This window comes from Suillus fuscotomentosus (assembly GCF_016647785.1).
Source record: "Suillus fuscotomentosus strain FC203 chromosome Unknown F5891scaffold_24, whole genome shotgun sequence".
NCBI classification, from domain to species: Eukaryota; Fungi; Basidiomycota; class Agaricomycetes; order Boletales; family Suillaceae; genus Suillus; species Suillus fuscotomentosus.
The window spans coordinates 600,150-618,679 of record NW_024539536.1 but is presented as its reverse complement, the minus strand read 5'-3'; the positions used below and the strand labels follow the sequence as shown (position 1 = coordinate 618,679).

At 45.0% G+C, this 18,530-nt stretch overlaps 5 protein-coding genes across 5 annotated transcripts; 1 reads left to right on the top strand and 4 right to left on the bottom strand.

Annotated features, from left to right (window-relative positions):
- Positions 1 to 3,988: 3,988 nt before the first annotated feature.
- Positions 3,989 to 5,756, bottom strand: F5891DRAFT_979916 (uncharacterized protein; the record flags this gene model as incomplete). The annotated part of the gene is made up of 11 exons (XM_041376947.1): positions 3,989 to 4,034; positions 4,098 to 4,164; positions 4,225 to 4,265; positions 4,329 to 4,460; positions 4,491 to 4,552; positions 4,610 to 4,851; positions 4,909 to 4,967; positions 4,992 to 5,239; positions 5,288 to 5,475; positions 5,613 to 5,652; positions 5,706 to 5,756. The coding sequence occupies 11 exons, from the start codon at positions 5,754 to 5,756 to the stop codon at positions 3,989 to 3,991; spliced, it is 1,176 nt and encodes a 391-aa protein (XP_041226608.1).
- A 1,135-nt stretch (positions 5,757 to 6,891) lies between these two features.
- On the top strand, positions 6,892 to 10,314 carry F5891DRAFT_979914 (uncharacterized protein; the record flags this gene model as incomplete). Its single annotated transcript, XM_041376946.1, has 12 exons — positions 6,892 to 6,943; positions 6,987 to 7,075; positions 7,205 to 7,275; positions 7,462 to 7,510; positions 7,578 to 7,721; positions 7,771 to 8,061; positions 8,117 to 8,980; positions 9,116 to 9,602; positions 9,760 to 9,866; positions 9,926 to 9,982; positions 10,114 to 10,132; positions 10,157 to 10,314. The coding sequence occupies 12 exons, from the start codon at positions 6,892 to 6,894 to the stop codon at positions 10,312 to 10,314; spliced, it is 2,388 nt and encodes a 795-aa protein (XP_041226607.1).
- Positions 10,315 to 10,677: 363 nt separating this feature from the next.
- On the bottom strand, positions 10,678 to 11,028 carry F5891DRAFT_1188145 (uncharacterized protein; the record flags this gene model as incomplete). Its single annotated transcript, XM_041366958.1, has 2 exons — positions 10,678 to 10,690; positions 10,823 to 11,028. 2 exons carry the CDS (start codon positions 11,026 to 11,028, stop codon positions 10,678 to 10,680), a joined length of 219 nt encoding a protein of 72 aa, XP_041226606.1.
- A 1,588-nt stretch (positions 11,029 to 12,616) lies between these two features.
- F5891DRAFT_922229 (P-loop containing nucleoside triphosphate hydrolase protein) lies at positions 12,617 to 13,197 on the bottom strand (the record flags this gene model as incomplete). Its single annotated transcript, XM_041373806.1, has 3 exons — positions 12,617 to 12,817; positions 12,893 to 12,970; positions 13,033 to 13,197. Coding segments are annotated over 3 exons (444 nt in total), but the record flags the coding sequence as incomplete, so codon positions are not given.
- A 4,104-nt stretch (positions 13,198 to 17,301) lies between these two features.
- Positions 17,302 to 18,252, bottom strand: F5891DRAFT_1188144 (uncharacterized protein; the record flags this gene model as incomplete). The annotated part of the gene is made up of 3 exons (XM_041366957.1): positions 17,302 to 17,510; positions 17,572 to 17,745; positions 17,796 to 18,252. The coding sequence occupies 3 exons, from the start codon at positions 18,250 to 18,252 to the stop codon at positions 17,302 to 17,304; spliced, it is 840 nt and encodes a 279-aa protein (XP_041226604.1).
- Positions 18,253 to 18,530: the final 278 nt, after the last annotated feature.

The window sequence follows — 18,530 nt, the reverse complement described above, 5'->3', positions numbered from 1 at the left end:
TTTGGGGTTTGGGGGTTGGTACATCTCGGTTTGGGGTTTGGCACTGAAAATTTGACATATATATTTTTGTGAGTGTTGTGCTTCTGGTGTCCATGCTTAGAAATAGGATTTGTTGCACACCAGGGTTCAGGTGTGGGGTTTTTCCACTTCAGTCCTGGATTATTGGTCAATGCCACACATGATAGATTCATGTTTTTGTGCTTAGGGGTTTAGATTTGGTGGTTGATGGTAGGTATATGCACTGATAGTGTACATGTATCCTATGTGTTTGATTCGCTGGTGGCTACATCAGCTGTATGTCTTGATGGAACATATCTAGGCTCACCCATATATGTAATACACCCCCGTCAGCCCGCCCGTCTATGTATTATCCCCCACATCGGCCGACCCGTCTATGTAATACATCCTATGTTGGCCCACCCGTCTATATAATACATCCTACATCGGCCCACCCGTCTATATAATTATACCCCACCTCGGCCCACCTGTCTATGTAATAAATATTTTATAGCACCCTCGGCCCACCGGTCTATTTGATATCCCTTTCGTCGGCCCACCTGTATATGTAATACATTCCACGTCGGCCCACCTGTATATGTAATACACCCTACGTCAGCCCACCCATCTATGTAATATTCCCCTACCTCGGCCCACCCATATATGTAATACACCCACGTCGGCCCGCCCGTCTATATAACAATATTTGCCTTACATCTCTCTTCAGCCCAGCTGTCTATAATATCCTACTCTACATATTACCCAGATGGGCCCACCCATCTCCATGAATGATCATATTCCCCCGGCCCATCCGTCAACATTGAGGATATATATATCATTGGCATACATGGGCCCACCCATCTCCATCGGAAATAATATGTGTCCCGGCCCATCCGTCATCATCGAGAATATACACAACATGGGCCCATGATCAGCTGGCCCGTCTCATACGGGATATTATGGAGGTCGGGTGGCCCGTATAATACGGAATTTGTCACTGAAGGGGCTCCGATGGAAGTGGCAGGGGGTACGCGTTTTTGACAGTTTGGTCGTTTAGGAAGCGGTAGTCTTGGCACGGTCTGAGTTCTCCGCTTTTCTTTCCTATGAAAAAGAATCCGCTTGCTTGAGGGGATTTAGATTTCGTGATGAACCCTTTGGTAAGGTTTTCTTCAATAAATCTTTTTACTGCGAGTCGTTCATTGAAGGACAGGGGATAGATTTTAGATGTCTTGGGGATAAATCCGGTTTTAGTTTCGATTTGATGGTCGATACCAGGTCTTTCGGGGGGTAGTTCCTTTAAGCCGTCTTTTGCAAATACGTCTGAGAAGTCGTGGAGGTATTCCGGTACCAGTTCTTCAAAGGTTTTCTTCTTCTTTTCTTTTTCTTCTGAGGCGAACTCCTGTGCCTTGTTACTAAACTTGGAAGTCTCTTCGATTTGTCAGAGGTATTCCCCACCGTCAGTAAGTTCGGTTAAAGACGATGGTGACATACTCCAAACATCTTCTTTTGTGTCAAATTTCTTTGTGAAGAAAGTTTTCTGCGGTCGGGAGGTTTGCTTGACGTATCTTTCTATCTCGGTAGATTTTTTGGTTGCAGGGAGGGATATTGTCTGTTTGGTCCAGTCTACAGCGGGGTTCATGGCTCGAAGCCAGGGGATCCCTAAAAGGATTTGATCCTTTTTTCCTAATTTGGTAATGTTGAATTTTCCTATCATCATCCTTTGGTCGATTTGGACAATCAGTGTGCAATATTGTTCTACCGGTCCGCTACTGAAGTAGCTTCCATCGGCTGTTTTGATGTAAAAGGGGTTTTCGAGTTTCTTGGTTCCGATATTATGCTTCTTTACGAAGTCCTCGGAGATATAGGTTCCGGAGGCTCCAGGGTCAATTACTGCGGTTGTTTCAACATTTTTCTGACGCGTTTGAGATATGAGAGTTATGGGGACACGAAGTTCTTTTTTTTCACCAACTGCTCGTATTAGGTGTACAGGTTCTTCTGGAGGCGCTATCGTTGATATAGGTCTCCTGTTTAAAAATCCTCGTCAATCCTTCTAGCTTCTTCTTCCTCTACCTTCCTCACTGCTGGGTAGGGAGTCTTCTTCTTCTGCAGGCATTCCCGTGCCCGATGTCCGGTCTGGTGACAGTTGAAACACTTCCCTGTCCTCATGTATTCTTGTTTAGTTTCATCGGTAAGCCGATCAATAACCATAGCATCCCTGTCTCTAGTAGGGACGAATCTTTGGTCTCCGTGACTGTTCTTTTTCTGGATTTGTTGTGGTGAGAACCTGTTTCTGCGAGCTTGCAGTCTTGCGTAGCAGTTGTCCAGATCAACTACTGCAGTGATGTAGTCGTCTAGGTTCTTGGGTACCCCTCCTGCATTGAACATCTTGGTCACGAGTCCTCCATTGAGACCGTTTTCGAAGTGATAGATTTTCATATGCTCTTCTTTGATTTTTGCTTGGGCAAGCAATCTCTGGAAGTCTGCAATGTATGTTTGCAGGCCTTCTGGGCCTTGTCTCAGCTCCAGGAGTCGTGCCAGCGCAGTCCCGGCTGGGTCAATCGGTCCAAAGGCTTTTTCAAAGCTTTCGTTAAATTCTTTCAGGGTTCCATAGCCCTTCTTCTGCCCAGTTGAGTCAATGAATTGGGCGTCGGCGAGAAATTCCTCTTTCCATGACCTAGCATTCCCTTCATTCATGAATGAGGAGATGAAGATTACTTTCTGAGTGTCGGTCTTGTAGATTTCCGAGTTGATGTCAATATAAGCATTGCATGAGAGCATGAATGACTTGGATTTGTCTCTGTCGCCATCAAATGTGGGAGGATGGTTGATCTTGAATTCTGTTGTTTTAGATGAGGCCAACATGTTCAACAGTGGTACAGGGGTACCTAGGTTCAAGGCTTGGAAGGTAGGGGTGAGTGAAGTCAGATTGTCGCCTTTTATTCGCCTGCACTAGCTGTCTTGCTCAGTCAGGATCTTTTCATTCTGGTTTCAGGTTTCTGTGACACGTATGGGTATAGGTGTCTTTCGTGGACTTCAATCTTTTGTTACAAACTAGGATAGTTCTAACAGCAAAGGCTCGACAGAGCGTTCGTGTTGCTGAGATTCGTAAAGCCCTTCAAATAAGAAGAGGTTCGTAGACTTAGTTAAAGGAGTGCTTTAACTAAGAGATCAGTTCTGATGACTTAAGATTGGTGGTCTTAAGCGAAGGAAGTTCTGGGTAAAACCTAGTAAGATTGAAGTGACGTTTCTAGGTAAAGTACACGTGCTTAAATAGGACACTATATACGCACAGACCAAGGCTAAGGTGGGATAATAGTACACAGGTCGAATATGGAAGTCAGATCAAAAAGGGAATTCAAGAGCGAAGGAAAGGTGATGCATAATAGCGAATCGTTAAGTAAGGAGCAAAGTGATTGTAACATGGAGTGTAAAATATGTCAGTATCTGGAGTGAGGGCACAGTCAAGAAGGATTTCTAGGTCAAGGACCTCACCCGACTTACATTCTTCCCTCATCTTCAAAGACAACCCCCCGTCTACCACAAATAGCACCTTACCTGACTTACATTCTTCCCTCATCTTCAAAGGCAACCCCCCCGTCTACCACAAATTTATTCCCGCCTCCTCCAGCTGCTTTGAATTTCGTAGGTCAAGAACCTTACCCAACTTACATTCTTCCCTCATCTTCAAAGACAACCCCCGTCTACCACAAATTTCTTCCCGCCTCCTCCAGCTGCTTTGAATTTTGTAGGTCAAGAACCTTACCCAACTTACATTCTTCCCTCATCTTTCAAGACAACCCCCCGTCCTACCACAAATTTCTTCCCGCCTCCTCCAGCTGCTTTGGATTTTGTAGGTCAAGAACCTTACCCAACTTACATTCTTCCACATCTTCAAAGACAAGCTGCCCCCCCCCCTCACCACATATTTCTTTTCACTTCCTCCATTCGTAGGTCAAGGACCTTATGAAGACAAACATTATACTCTAAGTGTCTAAATGTGTGGGTAATTTTTCATGAGAAATGACCCCTGACACCCCCTGTGTATTCATATAATAAAGTATCTAGGATGACCCAGATGGGTCATGGGACAGATCAAATACATTGGCCCAGCAGGCCCAGGCTTCGTGGGGAAAGTGTTGAATTGGCCCGGGATATAACCTGCATTGCCTGGGAATACCACCTAAGATCATGCCTCTTAGGTGAGATTGTAAGCCAGAATATATGTACCTAAGAGGTACTTTAACAGGGGTGACTGAAGTGATTTCCACCTAGATAGCAACATTGGAGAGGTCCTAATGTTATCACGAATGAAATTCATCAGTCTCTCATACATTCTGTTAAAAGTAGCGTAACTGAAGTCAATTTGTTTGAACACGCCGGTCGAGAACTCATGCAGGCTGCAGCATGCAGCCGTCACAGACAATGCCATGATATTGTCGAGACTACTGTCCGAATTAATGAATCTATTGTAGCCATCACGAAAAGCAGCACACAATGCAATTTGAATAATTGTGTCGTGTTCAAATGGGAAGCGAAAGTTTCGACCATCATCTAGCTATCAATGAGCTTGTCATCCTCCAAACAATGGCACTCGCAAAATAGGACTACATACCATAACTGAATCGCCAAATATATAATTGAGACTGTCATCGCGAATCAGAAATGTGACAGTTGATTTAGTGTGGTTAATCTGGGCCGTCAAGTCGGTCCAAATCGATAGTTGGAGGCTGTATAGAATTTCAACGAGGTCTTGCGCAGATTGCTTGAAGCGATTGAGTATTGTAGACATCGGCATAATGACAGTCTTGTATAGTGCAGATAGATTTTCGTCGACCCAAAGTTTTCTCAAGCTATCTAATAGTTATCCCGTTAGCACCTGATAGTACCCTAGTTGTAGCACGAAGAACTCACCTTCGGTGATAATGAGCGAACACGCATCAGTAAGTGCACGTCCTACGACAGTCGTTCGACTAGACAAATCGTGGAAAGCACACTTATTCAGTGTTTCTACAACTACGTAGTTCTTAGCATCCTTCACAACGGTTTTTGAGTCCTTTTCGTTGACCAAAGGTCCCGCAGTAGCATGTGTAGCTCTTGTGACAGTCGATGATGCAGAGGGGGGAGTGGTGGTAGCAAGTGGTGTCGGCTCTGGATCTGACACGAGCGACTCCCTTGGGGGTCTAACAGGTGGAAGCTTGTATTGTCGTATGGTAGACTTTTGTACTCCCGTAGTCTCGTCTCTCTAATATATGATTAACTACAATCCAGACTTATATAAAACAAGACTTACGAAAACAACACCATCGGTATATTCTTGATGAGATTTTTCCACACCACGAAGAGGCAAGTACGTGTATTCCATACAATATCGAGATGCAACGTCACCTGCAGGTGCAAATGACCGTTGAACTCGATCAGGCCCCGCAGTGTGGGGGGCCATCCAATAAAACAGGATGCCCTTGGTAAAGGGATGTTGCCCTGGAAATTGGGCAGAATAGAGGTGTAGTTATCATTCGAGAAAGTGGGGGGAAGATAGATGCGAGGGGGTAGTTCAGGTGTGTTCATCGACTCTGGTATCTCCGATGCACAGCCAAGCTGGTTTGCCGATGACTGACCTGCAATGTTAAGTCCTGGTTGTCGAACAATGGGAACATCCTGTTATATGAGTCAGTACACTACTAGTAACAGAGACATTCCAGGGTACTCACCCGCACAACTCTTTGATGAGCTCTAGGGGGCGCGTTTTGGCTTGCAGACATCACGGTCAAGTGCAGGTACAACGATCAATCGATAATCAGTGTGTGTAAGAACATCTTCGTAAGGCAAAAAAAAAAAGGTTCACAACGTGCTACATTCAATGGTAATTGTAGTTATACAAACTACAAATAAAGATGTTAACACGCTAAATGGACAAACGTAGGAAAACAAGTTTGCTTAAATACCACCTTGCAATATCCAATCACATCTTGCATGCTACACTTTACCAATAAATAGGTGCGTGACTGCTATATAAAAGAACAAAGCTCACCTTCATATTGGTTAATAAAAATAGACCTCCACTCTGATTCACTTCAGTCCTGATGCCAGCTCATCCTTGTGGCAATCTCCGACAAATGCAAAATCGCAAGGACCTCCGATGGAGTGTGTGTCAGCAGTGTTGAGGTCTGAAGCTGGAACATCCGAAGGAAGGAATATATCGAGCTCATCGAGCTCATTATTCAACTGCTTGACCCTTGTTGCCTCTTCCTGTTGGATTGAAGTGATGGACTCCAGATCCTGAGAGGCATGCTCTGCGTCATGATCAGTCACCATACATGCAAAGAGCGCTGCCTCCTCAAATGCCTGAGTGGTTTGTTCCTCCTGCTCCTGTTGTTCAAAATTGATAAAATGTCTGAGCCTTGAGAGTTTCTCTGCCTCCCAGGCCAAAGCCATTGAAAGATGCTGGTGGTGCTCGAGCTCTGCTTCCTTGTAATAAGCAACACGGCGAATACCTTCAGACGACAACCGCTGCAAGCCCTGAGAGAATATTTTGCAAGTCTAGAGACATGATGACATTTCACTTGAATTCAGAACGTAAGATATAGTAACATACTGCATCATCGTCAAGGTCTGAATCAACATTGCCAGTCAATCTGCCCATTACCCTAGTCATCTTGCGCTCAGCCTGCAGAGTGGGGTGGGGGGGGGGGGGGTTTTCCGGACATAAGGGTGGTAGCTGGACAGTGAAATCTGTTTTGAATGACACATTCCACCCTGCCTGTTTGCAGTAGGTGGACTGACATCACCATGTCCAAAGTCATGGTACCTAAAGGAAGTGACAGATGCCGCTTAGATTCAAAATGAGTATTTTCTGGTATTTGAGACGATATAATGAGTACCTGGGGATGACAAGGCATGAAGGCTGCTGGGTGGAGAAGAGCTTTGGGGGCTATCATGGTAGACACAAGTGAAAGCTTTGGCATAATCAACCTTCTGGAGAATTGGACTAGACTTTCCGCTATGCAATGGACTGGCTGGTGGGGTTTCACCATTCAATGAATTCAAGACCAGAGACTGTGGAGGATACATAGCTGATACTGTAAGTCTGGCAGTATGTTGGACAGCAAGCCCGATTGACGGTCGGAGTTTCAAGGACTTGGTGCTTTTCGAGTGTTGTGCAAAGCATTGTGCTGGCAGTACCTCTAGTCACTCTATGGCGTATCCTCAGCCCTACGATCCATACAACTCTGGTTTTCAGCGTGAGGAAGCCAACTCTGATTTTGGAGAGTTTACTGAAAAGTGAGTAGTATCATGTGGTAATACACGACTCACCAATATCTTTCTCCAGTTCACCCTTTGACATTGCTGTTGCCCTGTGTCCTAACTGCAAGAAACCATAACAATCATCTGAGGAGGTCATAGAGCATCTTAATAGTGCAGACTCATGCTGGCCAGAGAACCTCACTAACGGATCACTACTGCCAGTACCGCAGGCTCTACAGCAACCACCAGAGCAGACAGACTTATCAGCAAAGTATCACCCCACCTCTGGCTACCATTACCTGCTTCCAGATCAACCGCCTCCATGAAATATCTTTCAGGAAATGCAAGGCCACCCTCTTCAACAAGCCAGAGAGACTAACATATGGTACCCTTTTGATGGGCTGGGTGAATGGTCGCTTGCAAAATTCCTTGTCAAAAATCTTTCCCAGACGCAGATCGACAAATTTCTCAAGTTAGACTGGGTACGTCTAATTATCATCAAGTAAATACTTGATTGACGTTCTACTTCAGTTCCAGACAAGGGAACGGCCGCAATTCAAGTCGAAAGACGAGTTGTTCTTCTATATGCAGCAGCTTCCTGGCCGCGGGCCAAAATGGCAATGCACGAAACTTAAGCTCAAGGGCTACGAAAGTGAACAAGCAATTCACCTCATTTGGAGGGACGCGTTGAAGGTTACGAAGCAGCTTTTCGCAAACCCGGTTTATGCGAAACACATGTGCTATGACCCTCACTATATCTATCAAGGACAAGAACACCAATTTGGAGAATTCTGGACATCAGGTGATGCGTGGAAGATTCAGGTAAGTAGTTGTGCTTTGGTTCAGATTTACTTGAGCGATTGACACTTGCACATAGGATCAACTACCGGAAGGAGCGACTATCGTTCCGATCGTCCTTGCCTCTGACAAAACTCCAGTCACAAGGCATACGGGTGGCCTTGAGATGCACCCATTATTTCTAACGATTGGAAATATCCAGGCCAATGTCCGCATGAAGGCTACATCGCATGTGTGGCGATGTACTGCGTTCATGCCAACACCCACTTTTGTTGTCAACTCTGACTTTCAAACTCTACTCCATGCGCGTCTGTGGCATAAGTGCATGGATCTTGTCTGTTCTAATTTGAAGGTCGCGGCTCATGTTGGCGAGTATATGGTTGATCCCTCAGCCAGAATGTGTTACTGTTTCACCCCTCTTATCAACCATGTTGCTGATCTCCCCAAACAATTGATGATCACATGTGTTATGAAAAACTCATCTCCTGTCACCACAGCGACCCACAAAGAGTTTGGCGATGAGACACCACATCCTCCACGGAATGGATCGGATACCTACACGCTTATCCAGCAGCTTTGTAACTGTGTCGACCCATGGAATCTCATTGTATTCGTTAGAGAGGCCAAAAAACTTCATCTTAGTGGGGTGCACTTGCCGTACTGGAGAAACTGGAGGCACTCTAATCCTGCAAGATTCCTGACGCCAGAGATTCTTCACGCGCTGCACAAGTTCTTTTTTGACCATGTTCTCAAATGGATCAAGCAGATCATGGGTCACGAACTTGATGTATGGTTCAAGAGTCACCACAAACGCACTGGTATATGCCATTTCTCTGGGGGTGTCTCTCATGTCAACCAAATGACAGGACGGGAGCACCGAGACATTCAATGCATGATTGTGCCGACACTGTGGGGTGTGGCAAGTCCTGGCTTCATCCGTGCTGTGCGGGCAATGATTGACTTCATTTACCTTGCTCAAAATCCCCTTCATACTGAATCCAGCATCGCTTCCATGGCTCAGGCACTTCAGGACTTACATAATAATAAGCAGGCTATCCTTGATGCAGAGGCATGACAGGGAAAGGGTGGTGCTAAGGATGACTTCTTCATTCCGAAACTCGAACTCATGCAAAGTTTCACTTGTGCAATCTTCCATGTTGGTTCACTCATGCAGTGGACAGCAGATGTTTCAGAACGTCTTTTGATAACGCACTGCAAACACCCATTTGAATGCACAAGTCGTCAGCAAGACTTCGTCTCACAGATCGCTCACATCCTCGATCGTGAGGAGGCTATCCGGCTGTTTGATCTTTATATGCTGCTATCCTCATCCTCATCTATGCCTGGCCAGGACCCTCTCATCAATGCCATCATCATGGAGGATGAAGAGATCGCTAGCACAGAGACGGATCCCACTCTTGCTTGGGTCTCCAATGCAAACCCAGCCGCCCAGCTACGTCTACAAGCACCGCACCCTGTTCGTAATCACTTCTTAAAGGGTATTTTATCGGACAATGCATGTATCGCCTTTAATGTCACCGTGAAAGCAGATTGCAGCCGTCTCAGTGTGTCTCAGCTGCAGTCATCATACAATCTCCCTGATTTTGCACACACTTTACACCTCTACGCAACCTGCAATGGCTGTACACTCTCTGACCACCTATCATTCAATATGTGGTCCAAATTTCGGATTCAGTTATATTCCACGTTTCACACTTACAGAATCATGCCGAGTCAGCAAATTCATGCCGAGCCACCTTCCGCTAATTTTCCTAGAGGGAACTGCGACGCCGTGTTATTTAACCAGACGGGCAATGGTGGTAATGATGGTGCGTATTGCTAAATTGACTGGTGATGACACTCCCTGACACTTGATATCGCTCTGCAGGGTCTTATGTTGCTCAAGTACGAGCCATATTCCAACCAACCGTCCCCAGAGGTTCCGGTGTGCAGCTTCCTGAGCGTTTGTCTCAGGTGCTCATATATATTCAACACTTTGACTTCATCGTGCCTGGCCCTGAACCATCTACGGGCATGTGGATGATCAGACGGTCTTATACTTGACTCTCTTCGCAGTCGGACAGGGTGATCAGATGTAGGTCCATAATTGCTCTCACAGACATCACGCATGCAGTGGAAATTATACCCGTCTATCAAGGACCATTGGGCAAGGACGTGAATTCTGGGAACTCGCTGGAGGTGTTTGATGACTACTTCTTGAACAATTTCGCAGACAAAGAGCTGTACCATTCGCTATCAGTGATCTCAGACAACTAGTAGACAGCTTGATATTCATGTAGCGCAGTTATCAATCTCAATCTGATCATATCACAAGTCTAGTACAATCTATCTTTTGATCTTGGCCTGATAATCGCAAGATTTTCGCGCACCGCATCTCCGAGAGTCATAAACACCAAAAAGAGTATCGTGTGGAAGGTGTACGAGAGTGTCCCTGGACTATCTCAAAAGCATCGCTCTGAAGTGTCTCTCAAGATGAGTCCAAACATAGATGAAGCTGCATCTAAAAATTGGACTTAGTGAAAATGTCGTCTAAAACGCTTGCGAGAGTTACCGTTTTGGTTAGCACGAAATTTAGTTCGTAAATGCCTGGTTTTGGTTATGTTTGAACCCTGAGTACATTTAGATGCGAGATCTAAGGTTTATCGATGCGACATAAGATTATCAGTCATACTAGTAGTAGTACAATCGAAAGAATCAAAACATAGTAGTAGTAGAGATGCATATTTACGAGCGCACTTGTGAGGGTCCAACTACCAACACGTACCGTAAAAAGTCGTTGAATTCTACTCGCTCGTCCCCAGTGAGGTTGTTGATGGCGGCTAGAATAGAAAGGAATTTATGATTGACGACCATCCCCCCGAAAGACTCAACCTTCAACTCATCCTCAAACTGCTCGTCTAGGCCGCAGAACGTCACTGCGCCGGCGAGTGCCCAGATCACCTTCAAATGTTTGAGCTGTTCTTCTTCCATCTCGCTGAGAAACTCATGGCATAAGTGAGACCAAGTGAAGCAGATCACATTGGCCACGATGAAGAAGTTTTGAAACTTCGCCTTGATTTTGACGCGTTGTCTTGTTACTTAAGGGTCTTATATGAAAGTTGTGTATAATGACACAATTATACACGGTGAAGACTTCTTGCCAGTCCTTAAGTCCACGGTCTCCAACTTTTCTACTTCGTGGGAGGTAATGTGGTGAGTTCTTGGGAGGATTTAGTTTGTTGTCCTCTTCTTGTGTAGTCTTATATGAAGTTGTTGTGGAATGTTCTGTGTTCTGGATAAATTCGTTAGGTTTGTTTCAGCCTAGTAGGTCGTGTTTCAACCTATGAAAGTCTGTTTCAACTTTGTCGTCCTTAGATGTGTCTCACTTTCTGTTGAAAGGGAGAGTCTTATGAATACACGTAAAGCTTAGAATGAGAGCTGTTCAATGGTTATATAGTCAACCCCTGTAAGGTAGTATATAACCTAGAGTAGAATAACGATAATGAAAGTTATATAGTCGACCCCTGTAAGGTAGTATATAACTTTAGAATAGATAATGATATCTTAGATTACCTCAAGGCACTTATATTGGCCTGCACTTTAAGTCTTAGTGGTCTCACACGGTTTGAGATAAGAGTCAAGTGGGAGGATTGTATTTCATGGGTGAAAATGGGGTCCTTTTATACCTTTTGGGAACCCCCTTACTAAGCATGATTAATCAGATGGATTGGTAAGAATGTGGCTTACAAACCAGGTGATGAATCAGCTTATTACTAAGTACATTACAAATACAGTGTAATCTTACAAAGAAATTACAAACCATGACAAATCATGACTAAACATGTTGAGTCATGTTAAATGTTGTTACAAAGCATGGCCAATCATGACTAAACATGTTGAGTCAGCTTAAATAATGTTACAAACCAGAATATTTCCCAGTCACATGATGTGATGACAAATAAAAGCTGGTGGCTGAAAGAAGCCAAATAAAAATAAACAGTCAGAAATAAATAGAGATACAAAACTTGGTGGCTGAAAGAAGCCAAATAAAAATAAACAATGAGAAATAAACAGAAGGTCATGCTTGATACAAATACAAGGTAAAATAAGCCTGTAAAGTGAGAAATAAAAAACAAGACAATGAAATAAAGGAAAAATAGAGAGGTAACTTAGTGACAAAGGGCTAGACAGTCTCTCATATCTTCCTTATCACTCTCTATATATATCTGACATGGTATGAATCACATACCATGCATGACACCGCACATGATGTGCTACGACAACATCAACATCAGCACATCAATATTTGTCGAACGACACTCTGATGCCCCTGCAAAGGTCCAGTCGGGAACTTTTGCTATCCTCTATGAAGTTCACAATGGGAATCAAGATCACATGCATCTCTCACCGATGCTGAACCGTGCCCTCGATGCTACAGCACTGACATTCAATGTGGATGTTTGTCCTACCCTCAATCAGATGTCTTTGACAGAATGTAACAAGGGAGTGTTGCTGACAGTGCTTGAAATGTTGTTCCCTTGCAAAGTAGCACACGTAGCTCTCCAAGGTTGCCATATGCAGGTCGAAATGCTTCTTCACCATGATGCGGAAGCCCTGCAGTATAAATATTATGTGCTTCATCGATATGTACACACTTAATGCATTGAGTGAAGGTACAATTTTGTCGGAGAAGTCGTGTAAGGCATGGAAGGTGACCATTGCACATTGATAGCTGCTCCGGTGAAACAATGAGATGAGCAAATTTTCCTGCGTGAATAGACTAGCAAGATATTTTACATTAGCTTTGGTGCACTGACAATGACGCTGATGTGGCACGCCCGAGCTTGGAATTTACCTCCCAGAGAGACAAATCTGTTGGAGTGTCTTCATTGATCGCAATTGTAGGTATGCCATATTTTGTCGATTCGAGAACCTGTGATAATAGCATAATTCTGCATGTGCAAAAACAAAGTCATTACACTCAATCCGAGTTACCTGGGTGGCCTGGAGGCATTTGAGTGGTGAAATGGTCATACTAATTGTGCCAGGGCGGAGTAGCATAGGGATTATGATACATAATGTTTTTCCACTGCCAGTTCCTGCAGTTATGATGGTGTCTTGACCGTTCAATGTTGCGAGAACAGCCTCGAGCTGGAATTGTCATGGAACAATAGCTGTTGCCGTCAACACATACACAATCAAGCATGCACGTAATGCATGTGTTCGGTCAGAATCACAGAGTGTCTGAAGATAGTCAGTGGGAAGGTGTTCCTTGATAAGATCATGCGCGAAATGATCCAGAGCATCGAGTGATGCAACGTGGATTCCCTGTATCAGTGATTGCTGGTCCATTGATTTTGCAGCATGAGGATGCGTTGTGTTGCGTCAATTAGTGAAAATGTTATCGTTTATTTTGTATTCTACAATACTTATTGAAAAAATCCTAGTTTTTTTATTGGCTAGAGGTCACATTATCCTGAGAATCTGCTCTTGATCCAAATTCAAACCCAGTTTCACCAGTCCGTCTATCGACAGTTTGCCTCATAGACAGGCTGGTCACCAGTCTAGGCTGCCTTCCCCAATGCAGTAACTGACCTGGCTCGCTCACAACATGAAGAAAAGACAACTCCCCCCAGAAATAGTCGATTTCACAGTCAGAATGCTTACAGGATGACGCACACAACTACACTTCAATGACTCAACTTCAAAATGGATAGATGTTCAGAATGGAATCAGTCAAGGAGACCCCTTATCTATGATAGCTTACTTGATATATTATGCTGACCTTGTAGACATAGCTAACCCCCACAAACAGGGAACAGCCCTAGCCTTCGTCGATGACACGGCCTTCATCACCATAGGCCCAATGTTCGAAGCCACCCACCGCACTCTGAAAGATATGATGGAACGACATGATGGAGCACTCCAATGGTCTCAAGATCACAACTCAAAATTCAAAGTTAACAAATTCGCCCTAACAGATTTCACCTGCAGCAAAACTCGTCACCGCCCTCCACTAGTTATACATAACACCACAATCAACCCCACTGAGCATCACCAGCTTCCTCAGCTTGCTCGTTGATCAGGAACTACATGTGGAAATATCACACAGGTCACACAATCGCTAAAGGAGTCAAATATGTCCTCCAACTTCGCTGTCTTGCCAAGCCCACCAACGGAGTATCAGCCAATCTCATGTGTAAGTTATATATTATGGTAGCCATCCCCAAGTACACCTACGGAGCAGATATATGGTTCCATCCAACCTTCAACTCATATACAGGCTCGCCTCGGAAAGGATCTATGGGAGTGGCCCAAAAACTAGCTAAGGTACAATGTATCGCGACACTGAGCATCACAGGAGCAATGAGACCAACAGCTACTGACACCCTAGATGCACACTTGAACCTCCCCCCATCCCCCTTCTCCTCCAGAGAATATGTCACTGTTCCACTCTCCGCCTAGCTACACTACCAAACCGCCACCCTCTACAACCCCTCCTGAAGCACATAGTCCGACACCAGGAACATACGAAGGCACCGCACGTCGCTACACGACCTCCTAACTACACACTGTATATGAAGCAGAAGTGGTTGGACTCACGCTAGCTGCCAAACTCCTAGCGACAGAATGCAATGTCACCTATCCAGCATCCATCTTCATAGATAATCGCGCAGCCATCCAATCCGGTGAGAGTCATATTGCGAAATCGGGCAGATACTTAGTAGAACATTTCCGCAGACTAACAAGAGAGCTCGTGCTACACAGAGAGCATCACAGAAGCGACTCCAATCTAACAATCTGTTGGATACCATGACATAAAGGAGTGATAGGTAATGAACTCGCTGACATAGCAGCAAAAGAGGCAGCAAAGGGCCCCAACGAATCAAGCACCAAACACAGACTCCCAAAGTTCCTTCAAGATGGTCTGCTGCCGGACAGTATATCCACCCTGAAACAGTGGCATGAGGACACCCTACAGAAACACTGGAGCAACATGTGGAAAAACTCACCCAGATATGCCAGAACCAACACGATCGACCCCACCATGCCATCCAAGAACTTTCTCCGCCTCGTAGCCCTCAGTCCATGTCAACAGACCAGCATATACACTCAACTCCGCACCCGCCATGTACCCCTCAACTACCATCTACACCATCTCGGAAAGAGCGCAACCCCACACTGTCCCATATGCCCCAGTACAAACGAAACCATCCACCATTACCTACTTGATTGCCCCCAATACATCCGTGAATGTCATATACTCTCTAATGATGTACATCATCGAGCCTCCTCCATCTCTTTTCTCCTAGCATCAGAAGAAGCAACTAAATCGCTTATGTGTTTCATCAACAGTACAGGATGTTTCAAAGCAACATTCGGTGAGATCCCGCTCATATAAAAAGTTCACTCTTTCACATATAGCCTATATACTACAGAATAATACACCCACGACCCACAAGCCAATCAAACCCAACCTACAAAATGCAAAAACTAATTCAAAACCACTCCGCACACCAAGGAAACACTGCTTGCAGGACAAACAGCACTGGAGGACCGGAAGTAGCAGGCTAGAATGAGGACAAAGATGAATGAAGGCCCGAGCACAAAACAAGACGAAGAAGCAAAAGACATTGCACCAGAAACCCAGCAAAAAATGCCAAACGGCACTCCTACTCACCTTACCTAGTTCTCACCTACCCATACTTTACCCCAACAGCCGTTCCCTTGTACGAAGTTGGCAGTCGGCCTTGGCCCAACTACACGCCAATGGAGTATGTGTCAAAGACCCCAGATCACATACAGTACATATACACTTACAATAGCTAGCTGGGAGTAAGCCCCCTGCACTCGAATAGGGCTATGTCCAACATAGGGTCTATGACCCCAAAGGACAATAACAATGATTTTTTTTTTTAAAAAAAAACTCCCAGGAAAGTACCTCTGGTGGCACCAGAGGTAATTTCCTGTTCCTGGGAGCAGCGTAAAAGCTGACCAGCAGGAGTGCACAAGCAAGCCAACAACATAAGTAGGTAATAGACTGTTGCAAAAAAAAACGGAGCAATTTGCCATTTGAGGAGAGAGTCTGCATCAATCTTACGTTAAACATTACCATAACAACAATTTAAAATTACGTACATTTATGTAAACTACCAGGCTCCAAATGGAAAAGGTGTTCGAGTCTATATTGGTTGATGTACAGTTTTCTCAATCGAGCTTCTTCCTTAGTATCTCCATGCACCGTATCGGATTCCGATGAAATCTCGCTGTGATCACATGAAAATCCCCCAGCTGTGAGGATATTCCCAGTGGTATTGGCTTAAACATTTCCACATTCTCTACGAATCATCTCGTCACATCAATGCATCATATATCATCGGGATTTCAGCTGTTCATGTACTGTTTTGCCGTACTACACAACTGGTATCCTCGACCTGGTGTGACAGGCACCCATAAATGCTACACTCCAGCTGGCGAGCAGACATATGTCCATCAGTTCACATCTTGACTTCTCGGTGGCACAAGAAGCCAGTGGGACGGCCCACGGGCCACAACGTCTTCACCGAGCTTCGCAATTTCTTGGAGTCCCTTGCCACTATCAATCCTCTGCTCACGCGCACGTTGGAGCAAGCCGTACCTGACCTACGCACATTTGTATGATACCACTGTCAAGAGTGCGATATCGACGAGACATTCGAGCGCTGTTTGCGACAGAAGATGAGGAAAAGATGACGGTAGACATAGTGTACAGACACTTCTTGTTGTAATTCACAACACTGTACAAGACATCGTATATAAGAACTTGCCACAAAACGCGTCAAGTGAATTGAGAGGATGACCTCGGGACCTAGACGTTGTAGAGAGCCTGTGGCAGTACATCTTGAGTTCTGCCTACTACATTAGCACTGCGGGTACGGTTTTCCGTACCTCAGGTAGCATTATCTTACTGTCATCGTAAGCCCTGCAGTTAGGGTGCCATGACAGTCCACATAAGAACTATTGCTAAAGAAAAACAGTCCGAATCAGCACGAGTGCGACATCACGACGATGTCAGTGAATGGCACCACAAGAGGGAAAGACTGAGGAAGAACGCTTACTCGTGCATCAGCCATTCATTCAATCGCCAGCCAACTCTGTGTATGATGTCCGAAAACAGGAGAGGGTAAAATAGTCTGTATTAGCCGGAGCAAGGAAGTAAAGAGTAGCCATATAGGAATGATAACTTCAGCATGCGCTGACTTCAGACGAGTGGGATCAATAGACTTACTTGGCAGGTACAAGCTTGCACGTGCACGATTCACCCGAATAAAAGCATAGAGGTTGCAGGGTATCCGAGCCAGGTAGCGGTTTGTGGGCCTCAATCTCAAATATGGCATCTTGATGATACACTGGCGAGCTATCATTGGAAAGATGATACTCGAAAGACCAGTATTCTTTCCGTGTCATATCAAAGTGCAACACCCAAATACGTCCTTCAGGACACAGGGTGTTCGTATCAGCATGGACAACAAGCCAAAGTCACGGTCCACATACCCTGGGCAACAAATTCAACTTCAACTTTTCGTGCAATACGCAAACGTTTCTGGAACATCCTGCAGACGATATGAACATAGAAATGGTTTTTGCTGCGATCCGCAGTGTCCCATTCATAGACTTGGATATCATCTCGTGGACAACCCAGCATGCGTCTCAAAGACTTATCCTTGGCTGATGATACGCAGTGAGTCGAATAACACACTCTCAGGACAGTATCTTACAATCGAAATTGTCCCCCAAATTCAGTAGCATAAACGAATCGTGGTCGCTCGCTGTCACGCACACAAGACGCAAGTCGGCAGAGCAAGCACGTGAGAATTTGGGAATGAATTTAACAAACTCCAAGAGGACTTCTCGCCAGTGGTTTACAATCGCCCAATACAGCGCCGTGTGGCTCTCGATATTGCGTTTTTGAAGTAGGTTGGAGAACTCTGCTGTTGGGAGAGCAGCGGCACAGGATTTGATAATCGACAAAACAGAGGAAACGTTGAGATCAGGAGAGGAGACGATTTCATGGATGCGAGATAGAACTAGAGCTTGACAGTGTTTTTGCTTGGATTGTAGGAATGAAAATACTGATCGTTTACACCTAGTGGAATCTGTTGATACGGATGTATTAATCGCATCATACGAGGGAGGTGTGTCGGAGACGGGGGATGCAATGTTATCGAGGGCCATGGTGGTGGAGGGCAAAAGGAGAGCAAGGTTGAAAATAGGGGCTTGCTAGGCATTAATATTCGCACGAGGGCTGCTTATTGCGCCCACTTACCAGCGAGCCACGGTCAAAGACATTCAAAGTGTCGAGGAGGGAATCATCACTGGCCCTTATATTGCAAAATGTCTTACAGTGGGAGGGGCGACAATCCTGAGTCCTGACTATCATATGCCACATGAAAGTTTTCACAAAGCGCAAATGTCGATGTTTCTTGCCGTCTCATTGTTAATGGTAGTACCTT